This window comes from Peromyscus eremicus, chromosome 11 (genome assembly GCF_949786415.1).
Source record: "Peromyscus eremicus chromosome 11, PerEre_H2_v1, whole genome shotgun sequence".
In the NCBI taxonomy this organism is placed as follows: domain Eukaryota; kingdom Metazoa; phylum Chordata; class Mammalia; order Rodentia; family Cricetidae; genus Peromyscus; species Peromyscus eremicus.
The window spans coordinates 49,022,509-49,035,278 of NC_081427.1; the positions used below are offsets into that span (position 1 = coordinate 49,022,509).

General features: G+C 37.6%; 1 protein-coding gene across 7 annotated transcripts in view; it reads left to right on the forward strand.

Annotated features, from left to right (window-relative positions):
• Erbin (erbb2 interacting protein) overlaps positions 1-12,770 on the forward strand; it is a 108,838-nt gene that overhangs the window by 78,402 nt on the left and 17,666 nt on the right. For all 7 annotated transcript variants that reach the window (XM_059276169.1, XM_059276164.1, XM_059276165.1 and 4 more), the window contains exons 16-20: positions 2,234-2,355; positions 2,824-2,994; positions 3,941-4,117; positions 7,815-7,929; positions 9,462-9,645. In XM_059276169.1, coding sequence (XP_059132152.1) covers positions 2,234-2,355; positions 2,824-2,994; positions 3,941-4,117; positions 7,815-7,929; positions 9,462-9,645 — 769 coding nt within the window. The remainder of the gene's footprint in view (positions 1-2,233; positions 2,356-2,823; positions 2,995-3,940; positions 4,118-7,814; positions 7,930-9,461; positions 9,646-12,770) is intronic.

The following is a 12,770-nucleotide window of genomic DNA, read 5'->3' on the forward strand; positions in this document are numbered from 1 at the left end:
GTCAAAGTACTTGCCAACCAAGCATGGTAATCAAAGCTTCATCCTCAGAATCCATGTAAAGGTGGAAGAAGGGAAATAACCCACAAAATTGTTTTTACACACATTTACACACACACACACACACATGCGTATGCGCACGTGCACACGCACACACACACTCTAATGATAGTAGAAGTTTTAAAAAATTACTACCAAACCTAAATGAGTTACGTACATGAATCCTAAAAATAGACTGTTGAAAACTGCCTTGCTGCCATTGCCTCTTTTTGTCTTCTGGGCCAGGGTCTTCCGTAGACCTGGTTGACATCCAACCTGCTCTGTGTATGAGAGTGAGCTTGAACGTCTGTGTTTGGCCTCTCCTTCCCAGTGCTTTGATTGCAGGCATAGTGCTAATCTGCCTGGCCTATGGGCTCATTTAGTGCTAGAGATTGAACTCGGGGGTCATTGTACCAACTACAGTACATCTCTTACCTTTCTAATACCATGGAGATTTCAACAATTTGAACCATATTCCACATTTGTTTAAACAGAAATAGTCTGTTAAGTAAATACTAAACAACTCACCAAAACAGGTAAAATAAAAATCTTGAACTGAGTCAAGAAAATAAAAACATGTATAATCCCAATACTCAGAAAACCAAAGCACAGAGCATTGCAAGTTAGAGAGGCCAGCACAGGCTGTATTATGAGACCCTGTTTTAAAACTAGCACTCAGTGGTCTGGGGATGCGACTCAGTTGTAGAGTGCTTGTCTAGCATACAAGAAACCCTGCATTAAACCCTCAGCCTGTAATTTCGGCACTTGGGGAGTAGAGATGGGAGGATCAGGAATTAAGGTCATCCTCAGCTACATACTGACTTGGGGGCCCAGTCTTTAAAACAAAACACATAACAAGAAATAAAACGACACACACACACACAATGTCGTTCCTATTGTTCCTATTTGTTTTGTGGCATTTTTAGTATGAACTTGTAATTAACAAAGAAAACCCAAACAAGGATTTGGTGTAAGTCATAATTTGGAATTTTGAGTATTATGCTGTCTTGCACACATATTTGCATTGGCCATATTTGGGTGATTGAGGATCTCCAGGGTTAGTTTTTTGGTTTTTGTTGTTGTTGTGTGGGTGGATATGTTTGTTTGTTTGTTGTTTTGTGTGTGTATGTGTGTGTGTTAGAACATATTTGCTTTTACTCCCCTGTTTTGAGTAAGATTCATCGTTTTTTATGGGCAAAAGTCTTGACTTTGTTTTGCATTGTATAACTTTTGTATAATTGTTGAATGAATCTTGTTGGTTGATTGGTTGAGTTTCTCTATATAACAGCCCAGGCTGTCCTGGAACTCAGAGAGATCCACCTGCCTCTGTTTCCCAAGTGTTGGGATTAAAGGTGTGAGCACCGTACCCAGCTTGAAAGAATTATTTTAAGCTATTCCAGAAAACCTATGTATGTCTTTGAAGTTTTAACATTATATCTGATTGGGTAGAGAAAGATTGAGTTTGTGTTAAATGTAAATTTTCCTTACATTTTTGTGTGGAAAGTGTGTTTTTATTTACTTAGTGTAATTGATATTGTTTATAATGCATAATACAAAGATATCACCAAAGTAATTCATTTTTTAAATTTATTTTTATTTTATGTACATTGGTAGTATTCTGCCTGAATATCTATGTGAGAGAGTCAGATCCGGGGACAGGAGTTACAGACAGTTGTGAGCTGCCATGTGGGTGCTCGGAATTGAACCTGGGTCCTCTGGAAGAGCAGCCAGTGCTCTTAACAGCTGAGCTATCTCTCCAGCTCATTTTATTTTTTTAGCAAAATAACTTTACTCTGCCATTGAACTCTTTTATTCCTTCATGCTTATTGGACTATTAATGTTAAAAAGAATTCTAAAATTGGAAGATGTGGTAGCCTTACTATCTTAAAATTTTTAGGGTCCTACACAAAACCTATGTATTTGTAGTGTTTAAATTAGCAACTTCATGAATCCTTCTAGCAACAAAAACCTAATTGGCTTCTGGGAAATAAAAGTTGCAGTGGTTGTGGTAAAGAAATCTTAAAACCAAAACCTGTTAAAACCAAAGCCTGTTAAAACCAAACCCTGGAATTTGTTGCTGTTATCCTAGACCAGTTTTAACTGCCACAGACTTGTTTTTACAATGCAGGTTATGAGTAAGTAATAGTTTTCTGTGATTATTGTAAACTATAGTCGTTTTTCTTCTACTTTCCTCTAGTTATGTTCATATCAGATAATGAAAGTTTTAATCCTGCATTGTGGGAAGAACAGAGGAAGCAGCGGGCCCAGGTGGCATTCGAATGTGATGAAGATAAAGATGAAAGAGAGGCCCCCCCCAGGGTGAGTCTGTCAGGTTTTCCCGGGTGTGCTGACTGAAGTTGGTGCTGTATACCTACAGTATGCTGTTTGTGACTACAAAAGAGGACTGAATCATTGCGTACCCTCAAAGCACTTACTAAACCAAAATGTTTCACCTATGAAAATTGAGAGCATTACAAAAGTGCCATTAAAAGGTACATTTTGATGAGAAATATAACTCACTGGTGGAGCTCTTGTCTATCATATAAAGGCCCAGAGTTTGATCCCCAGCACTGAGAGAGAGAAAAGCAAACCAAACAACTGAATTTGAAAATTGTATGTATATATATATGTGTATATATATATATATATATATATATATATATATATATATATCCATAATCTCTTCACTGTTCCTGTGAGCTGAGCATGAACTTCAGATGGGTTATACGTTTAGTTCTGAGATTGATGTTAGAAATACTAATACTTCGTGTTTCTGTATTTCTCTAGGAGGGAAACTTAAAGAGATATCCAACACCATACCCAGATGAGCTTAAGAACATGGTCAAGACTGTTCAAACCATTGTACATAGATTAAAAGATGAAGAGACTAATGATGAGTCTGGGAGAGATATGAAACATGAAGATCAGCAAGTTGTAAATCAGGATATGGGTGTGAAGGTTAGAAACTCAACTCCAAGTAATGATGTAAAGTGTTTGAAGTTACCCCAGAATTGAGACAATTGATGCGATGACCTGAATTTTATATTACTTAATTTGTAGTTTTGTTCTCAGATGCCTAAACTGTGAATTAACTTCTTTAATTTCCCAGTTCCTCATCTTCTGGTTCTCTGACTACAGAAGGTCTAGCTTATCCAGATAGTGTCAAGAAAGCCTTTGGAGAGTCATTACCTGAACAAATAATAAGATATAATGATTGTCAGAGAGCTAATCTGGAAATACTCCTCCCTCCTAGTTTGATGATACTGATCCACTTTATTCTAATTTTCAATTAATTGCTATTGCAGACATTTGACATTTCCTTGGAACGTTTCAGAATTTTCTCAGTGCTACCCACCCCCCAAATAAAAGTTTTAGGATGTCATTAGAGTCACTGTGAATTCTACAGAAGGCAAAAATAATTTATTAATTGACTCACTTGACACTGGTCTTCCAGAGGAAAAGTAACTTTTGCTAAATTATGTATTTTAATATAATCATGGCTCTCTATGGGCCATCTGCCCTCCAAATAGACATTTTATGTGTGATTCTAATTTACATGTTCACACTTCATCCTTCCTTCCCTCCTTCCTCCCTTTCTTCCTTCTTTCTTTCCTTTCTTTTTTTTTTTTTTTTTTTTCTCTTTTGGTTTTTCAAGAAAAGGTTCCTCTGTGAAACAGTCCTGCCTGTCCTGGAACTCACTCTGTAGACCAGGCTGGTCTCAAGCTCAGAGATCCGCCTGCCTCTGCCTCCTGAGTGCTGGGATTAAAGGCGTGCGCCACCACTGCTTGGCCACAGTTTCTTTAATATTAATTTAGAATTGGAAGCTGATGTATTGCGTAAATTTTATGTAATACTAAATACAAAAATAGACATAAAACGTATGAGGTCTTTATCTTTTATGTAGGCTTCAGAAAGTACGACAGTGAAAAGCAAACTTGATGAAAGAGAAAAATATATGAATTCTGTACAGAAGCCGAGGGAGCCTGAGGCCGAGACCAGTCCTGGAAACGTACCCGTGACGGCAAACATGAAAGTCTCCGGGAACCTGAAGCATATTGTCAACCATGATGATGTGTTTGAGGTATGACTTTATGATGACATAATCATGAGAGTTTCCAATTTAATAGTTCATTGATGTTAACAATAGAAGCCTAATAGCATGATTAGAGAAAATACTGCAATCATTGAAAATTTTCACACTGTTGAAATATCACTTATCACTTTAAACTTAAATTTTTTGTACTTGTGAGTAAATGACTTGTAGGTAAATTAGATTGTGATGTGTTCTATAAAATGAATAATTACAGTTGCTTTTATTTCTTTATTTTTGTGATAATGGGTATCAAGCTCAAGTTCATTGTCTATAACAGGCCCATGTTCTACCTCTCATCTACCTTCCCAGACCTTGCTTTTGTTTCTGTAACATCAAAATGACAAGTTAAAGTCGTAGGTCAGTAGCAGAGCACTTTCCTAGCTTGCGTACAGCCCTGGAATCCATCCCTAGCACTGTGCAAAAAAAAAAAAAAAAAACACAACCAAACAGACAAAAACCCAAACAACAGAAAGTGCCTGTTGTATCTGTCCTCAGTCATTTAGCTTATGTAAGCATTCATCATTGAATGTGTTACTCTTGTTCAGTGTCTGAGAATGTAGATAGAATTTCTCATATTGAATAAGTAAAAGCTATAGAACTTTTTTTAAAGGTTTTATTGAGAGATATCAAACCCTACACAGTTTACTGATTCAAAGCATGTAATTCAATGGCTTAAACAATTTACAAAGTTGTAAAGCCAGTCCACAGTTCCTAGCAGAATATTTTTACAACCACAGGAAGAAAAAGAAATCTCATACTTTTGGCCCTCATCAGGCTCTGCATCCCCCTCAACTTTAAGCAACTAATACCTACTTTGCTTGTCTTTGGTATTTTGTATAAATGAAATCATACACTTAATAGGTTTTTGTTTTTGTTTTGTATTGTTTAATACGGGCAAGTGCCCACTGAGCCATCTCAATGGCCTAATATGTGGTCTTTTATAATTTCTTTCACTTAGCATATTGTCTTGAATTTCATTGTGATATCTCTCTAAACTATCCCCTTTTTTTCTTTAGAAAGAGATTGTATTTATAATCAACCTGCTTTAAATAAAAATATTGGTTTTTGTCTGTCCCACACCAGAGGGCTCTTCTGATTTGGGACATAAGAATCTCTTAACCATTTTGTTTTTTTTTGAGCAATATGTCTGGGTTTAGAGGGGGAGTGAGCCAATTCCATCTCTAAAGCCAGCTTGGTATATTTGGGAATTTGGGCGTAGCTTCTCTTACTACTTCCTGCTGGAGGGGGGCGCTGTATCTTATGGGGACACGAAGAAAATTTTAGGATCATGGAGTAGTCCATGAGGCTGTATCGTCTGAGCCAGTTGCCTTGAAACCATTCTGGATGTTGAATCATCTGGGCCATGGTATCACTGGAGACCTTTCAGGGGGTCTTGGCTGGTCAAACCTGATGTATCTTAATCTGGAACAAATCCATAGTCTCTGGCTTTCTGTGGAAACAAGAGCAGAGACTCTTTTCCAAAGCAACATATCCTTATATCCAAATTTTGAAGTCAAGGTACCTTTAAAATATACATTTTGGCATAACTCAACAGCTTTTACAATCAAATGTTTTTCTGCAGTTACGAATATCAAAGAGAACATAATCCAGATTCTTTGTGTGGTAGCCATCTTTACGTGGCTTATTTTTTTATATTAGCGTGAGCCTATTGCTTTAAACTGCAGCCTTCTAAGCCTGAAATGGGGCAGTGGCTGCTTGTTCCGCCCACTTCAGCTTCCCAACATGGCGGTGGTCCGCTTTCCGCCAGCTCTGGGAGCCGTAACTCTCAGAAATAGTGGGTCTACACTTTTACCAAAGTAGCGTGTAGCCCAGAAACTTCTTTTTTTTGTTTTGTACTAGCAAAGGCTAAATCCACCACATAGCTTAATGTGTTACTTGCAGAGGCCTCATTCCTACCATACTGCAGGTCGAGAGTGCACACTAGGAACCCGCCAGTAGCTCAGACCGGCAGCTGCCGCTCATTTGAGAGAGACAATTAGGAAGCTGTTTTTAGTTCCGTTTTAGAATCTTTTTTCTAAGTTTTTATGTGGAAACTCGTGCCCCACGTTGGGCGCCATTTGTTGCTGGAGAATTTCTCTCCAGCTCCCGCCACCAAGTCCCGCCAGTCCCAGAGCCCACTTATAAAATAAACACACAGACTCTTACATTATTTAAACTGCTTGGCCATTAGCTCAGGCCTGTTATTGTCTAGCTCTTACTCTTATATTTAGCCCATTTCTATTAATCTTTATTTTGCCACATGGCTCATGGCTTACTGGTACCTTACATCTTCCTTGTCCTGATGGCAGCTGGCAGTGTCCCTCTTTCAGCCTTCCACTTCCCAGAATTCTTTTCCTTGTCCCGCCTATACTTCCTGCCTAGCCAGTGGCCAATCAGTGATTTATTTACTGACCAATCAGCAACACATTTGACATACAGACCATCCCACAGCAGTATCCTATTGAATGTATACATCTCAGGTGTAAATGAGATTGCTAAACATATATGGAACTCTAAACTTTATGAGATTGATCTCAGTTTGTCGCCCCAGCTGGTGTGGAGCTCACTGTGCAGCCCATGTCGGTATAACTTGTGGTATTACTCCTATATCAGCCTCTTACATGCTGGGCTTATAGGTGTGAATGACCATGCCTAGCTGGAACTCCATGGTGACTCTGGTTTTCTCTAAACTCCAGTTCCAGAAGCTCCAACACCCTCTTCTGGCCTCCATGGGTTTTGCACACACATGGTACACAGACATACAAACAGGCAAAACACCCATAAATACACAATAAAAATAAGTACATCTTTAAAGATATGAATAGAGATTGGCAAACTATTTCATTACAATAGACAGTATTTTTGTGTGCCAAGAACTGGAGCTGCCGTATGAGTGCTGGAAAATAAACCTGTGTCCTCTGTAAGAGCAGCAAGTGCTCTTAATTGCTGCACCGTCTCCACTATTCATACCTTTATTATGGCACTTACAAAGACATAAAAGTCCTTAGTACTGTTTGGTGTTTTTCTTTTTCAGGGGAACAAGTTTTGTAAAGAATTTGCTTTAGTTTCATGTTATTACCTAGGAATGATTTAGCCAGCAAGAGATCTGATTTCATGCATACCATATGATATCAAAATCTTTCTACTAATAGTTGTTAGCAAGTTATTTTCTTTGCTGACACTACTCAGTAGTAGGTAATCTGGAACAATTGGTGGTATATTGGTTTAATAAACATGGACAGTAACAATCCCGCTTTCAAATTCACATTGATAGCAGTCCATCCTAGAAGATACCTTAGAAGCTAAGTATACTTAAGAGACTAAACTTGACAATTAGGGAGAGACTCTGGTGAGGGACTCTGTAAACTGACTCTTTTAAAGACAGGACTGTGTTTTGCTCATGTTTGCCTGCCTGTAACCTCACATAACTCTGACACACAGTAACTTTTATAGCTTCAAAAATGATACCGTAAATATGTTAATATGTTGTTAATAACTGCTGTAGTTTATTGTTGTACTTGAAAAAGTGAAGTCATACAGATTTTTGTCCACTATTACCATTAAAAAGCAGTCTCATACATGTTCTTAGTGATGTACTTTGTTTTCCCTGTGGTTTTTATGGTGTATTTATTCATTTAAAAAGTCCAGTTTAATTTTTCTATTTCCCCCTTTTTCTTTATACTAGGAATCTGAAGAACTTTCTTCTGATGAAGAAATGAAAATGGCAGAGATGCGACCCCCATTAATTGAAACCTCAATTAACCAGCCCAAAGTTGTAGCGCTCAGTAATAACAAAAAAGGTCAGACGTTGAAGGGGAAAGCATCAGCACTAGAAGGGGCGTAAATAAGATGTATTCATTTTGTGGGAATAAATCTTATCGAATGATACATTATTGAAACATTTGAAAACAAGATTTAAAACTGCCATTCCAAAATGTTCTTCTTACTTCCCGTTTTTAAAGAAAGATATCAGTAGGTCCTCCCTACCCCCATGCAGACTTTGTTTGTAAGGGCATGGACATTAAAGGGAAATAATTGTAGATTATAATTCCATTTCTGTTGCTTATCTTCTAAATATGTTATCCTTGTGTGCTTAATTTTATCTCATATATACATGACAAATTTGAATTACAATGAGGCTCATGAAGGATTTTACATAAAACACATAGCATAGTACCTGATATGTATTAGATGCATATTATTTTATTCTTACCTATCCCAGAATGGTATTAAGCCCTCTTCCCCAGTTTTTGCCAACTAATTTTCATGTAAGAAAATATTAGACTCTTAGAAATGAAGTAATTTGTAACGAACACCTATCTTGTCACACACATCTCTTAAAACTAGTGCCTGATTAGCTTTGCATTATCTCTCCCAAGTGCTTATCCAGGCTGTTGCCTTCATAGCACTAATGATATTACCACAATGCTTATAACGATACTTAGAAACTATTGAATACTTTATTTACCAGTTGCTTAGGTACTACTGTGCTAAACAGTTGGGTGTCATAATAGCCTCATAAAAAGGACTTCAAAGGCAATCTAATGATACATTTATAAATTAAGAAACCAAGACTTGAGCTGGGCGATGGCAGCGCACGCCTTTACTTTAATCCCAGCACTCGAGAGGCAGAGGCAGGCGGATCTCTGAGTTCGAGGCCAGCCTGGGCTACAGAGTGAGTTCCAGGAAAGGTGCAAAGCTACACAGAGAAACCCTGTCTCAAAAAACCAAAAAAAAAAAGAACACTCATGTTGGGTGGCTTACTTTGTAACTTCAGCTCCAGGGGAAATGATACCTCTGACCTCTGTGGATATTTCACTCAAATGCACATACATACATAGATATAAATACAAAAATAAATTTTTAAACATTCGTATGACATAATGGAGCTGACCTGTGAAAATCATTTACTTTGTTTATGTATTGATTACATTGCTCAATTTTATTATCAAAATAAATTGAAGAAATTCCATGTGCATATGTCTTACCCAGATAAACTATAGGGAGGTTGTGAACGATTAAGTATATTTTTATTACAAGTCCTTAAAATAGGAAGAATGTTCACCAAAATGAGTAAGTAGCCTTTGAAAACTGTCCATCATTTTATCAGTAAGCTAAATTAAATCTTAGGTACCCTTAACTTTGATTGCATTAAAAAAATGATACCACTACTTTAAAATTCTTTAATTTTTGTATATATTTAGGATTAATTTTCAGAGATGCCTCTGATTATCTTTCTACTTATCACCTTGTACATAGAATCAATACAAAAACTTTCCATTAGTTCTTAGTAAATTTACTATTGCTCTTAAATATTCTGTTGTTGTTTCAGATGATGCAAAGGATACAGATTCTTTATCAGATGAAGTCACACACAATAGCAATCAGAATAACAGCAATTGTTCTTCTCCATCTCGGATGTCTGATTCAGTTTCTCTGAATACTGACAGTAGTCAAGACACCTCACTCTGTTCTCCAGTGAAACAAACACCAATCGATAGTAACTCCAAAATCAGGTTTGTGAACATTTAATAAGATTATTTACTTAACATAATAAGTAGAAATAATAATACAAATAATAAATATAGGGCTAAACATAAGTGTTTTCATAAATATTATGCAAGTGACTTAGGTAATATATTTCTTCCATTTTGAAACTGATTCATTAGTGGTTATACAGTTCTATTTTAAAATAGCTTTTTTTTAGTTGAGAAAGAAACAACAAAATATAGTAGATTCTTAATCTCTAGGTGAAATGAACAAACATATAAGTATTTCAAGGTGTTAGAACATATAGACAGCCAATTTGAGGAAGTTCAGATTGAAAGATTTTTTTTTTATCCTTAGAAATCGTGTTAATTACATTCTGTTGCTATAATAAAATGCCATGACCAAAAGCAACTTATGGAAGAAATAGTTTATTTTGGCTTACAGTTCCAGAGGGAGAGGCTATAATGGTTAGGGAAGCATGGCAGTAGGCAGCTGGAGTAGGAAGCTGAGAGATCGTACCTCCAGCCATATGCAGAAAGCAGAGAGGTCAAACTGGAAGCGGGGTGAAGCTATAAATTCTCAAGCCCATTCCTAGTGATCCAGCAATGCTCCATTCCCTGTCCGCCATAGGCTCATGGCCATATCATAATGTAGAGTGCATTTAAGTCAATGTTTAACGTTCTCATGGTCTTTAACAGACTTAACATAATTCAAAAGTCTGAAGTCTCTTTGGAGACTCAATACAATCTCAACTGTGACATTCCAACCTATAAAGTTAAAAAAAAAAAAAAGTATACTTCCAGTATACTATGGCCTGAAATATACAATACCATTTTAAAAGGGAGGAATGAGGACATAGTGAGGGAATAATGAATCAAAGCAAGACCAAAACTCAGCAGAGCAAACTCCAAATCCTACAACTCCATGTCCAGTGTCAAGTTCTGCCTGTCTATCTTTGTGACCTGTGCATACATCTTTCTGTATACATCTCTCTGTAATCAGCTCTTGGCAGATGTCTCATGATTCTGGTGTGTCTAACCGTTTGGAGTTTCTACTGCAACCCAGGCTTTGCTTTCAAAGTTTCATACAATGGCCTCTCGTGGCCCTTTCACAGCAACTCCAGCCTTGCCAAACTTTGCCTGTCCTCAGTGGCTCTCTGGAACTATATAGGAGGAATCCATGGCCACCTGACTCTTACATTTTCATGCCATAGATGGCATTGGCAAGTTAAATTGACAGCTTGAGATGGGCCCTTTGATGCCTCATTCCACATCAGTAGCATCTTTTAGATGTTAAACAGTTGCTTTCTGGGAGCAGATAACCTCTCAGGTTTCTCTCCTGAGTTGGAAGCCTAGTTGAGTGGGGTCTTGCCCTGAAGGCACCCTTCTCATTAGTCTAGTGCCGAGTGGGGCACTGTCCTTAATGGTGGTATCTCTAGAACTATTACATTCCCTTTTCTAGCACTTGCACTGGCTGTAATATTAAGTTTTCTGGTGTTCTCTTCTCTCCAAACAGTACATTTTTCATTTCTTTTGTTCTATTTGCTGTTTTTCATTATAGATTTGTATAAAGATTAATCAATAGTAACTATGCCAGAGACTGAACATCATACTATCTTGAAATTTCATGCCCCAAAGAAATTAGTTCATTACTTTTGTTTGGTTTTTAGATAGAATCTTACCACATAACCCTGGCTAGCCTTGAACTCGCAGAGATCTCCTGCTTCAGCCTCCCTTGTACTGGAGTAAGAGGTGTACATAGCCATAGCTGGATATTACTTAGTTTAGCATCAGGCAGGGTCTTAGGACAGAGAAGGCAGCCAAATTCTTTGCCAGCATGCCAACGGATGGCCAGTAGCACAGTTGCTAAGACCGTTCTTGAGCAGGACCTCTCCCATACTCAGCACTTTCAGCACTGCTGTCTCCAGGTTTCTGCTAGAATGACCTGTAAACTCTGCTTCATTTTTAGTACAGCCTTCAACAGTTCTCCACAGTCCTCCAGTAACAACCTGGTCAGATTCTTTACAACGACCAACTCCCTGGTGCCATCTTCTTTTTGTTGCTGTGATAAAATACCATGACCAAACAGGATGTATGGGAAAAAGTTTGTGTTTATGGTTCCTAAAGGAGAGTCTTTAATGGTGGAGGAGAGTCATGGCAGCAGGCAGCTGAGAGATCACATCTCTAACCAAAGCTAGAAAGCAGAGAGCAAATTGGAAATGAGGCAAGGCTATAAACTCTTAAAGCTGGTCCCTAATAACATGCTTCTTTTGGCAAGACCTCACACCCTAAATTTCCCCCAAATAGCATCATCGACTAGAGACCAAGTGCCCCCACACCTGAGCCTATGTGGGGCATGTCTCATTCAGACACCATGGAAATGCTGGACCATTCTGAGGAGGTGCCATTGAGGATCATTCAGATACTCTTGTGTGGTGCTATATATTGTCCTCAATTTTGTTAGGAAAACTCTTTTGAAAGAAAGCTGTATGTAAACTTAAAGTCTTTTACCCTGGGTTCAGTAGAAGTTTAAAAGTCATTTTATTATTTAAGCTTTCAAGAAACTTGGTCATCTTTAGTCCAGACACTTGGGAGGCAGGAGGATCTCTGTGAGTTCAAGGGCAGGATGGTCTACAGAGCTAAGCTACACAGAGAAACCTTGTTTTGGAAAAAAAAAGGGAGGGGGGAGAAATTTGGTTATGAGAGTTAGATCAAAACAAGACAATGCTGTTCAACTGTGGATTCAGTCTGTAAGCTAGAAGTCTACTTGAGGGAAAGATTTAGGCTGCTACTGAACCACATTCTGGTTTTGCAGATATTTTAAACCATGACTAGAGTTAAACTGTTCTTAACTTGCAGACATATTTAAGTAAAAACTGTTCTTGACTTACTGTAAAAAGAATACGAATATTCTGCCTGAATATGATTTCAAATATTACATAATCCGTTCTCTTAATTTTATATTATAGGGTTAGTAGAATGCCGATTTTATAATCCCTTCCATGGTAAAGAAAATGCTTAATTTGTTGAAATATAAAACTTTGCTAATGTTATTGTTGGAAAGTAGTATGGTATAAATCATCCTTTTATATAACAAAAGTATTAAACAAGGAGTATAGGGGTACCTTTTATATGCTTTTTTAATAACAAAC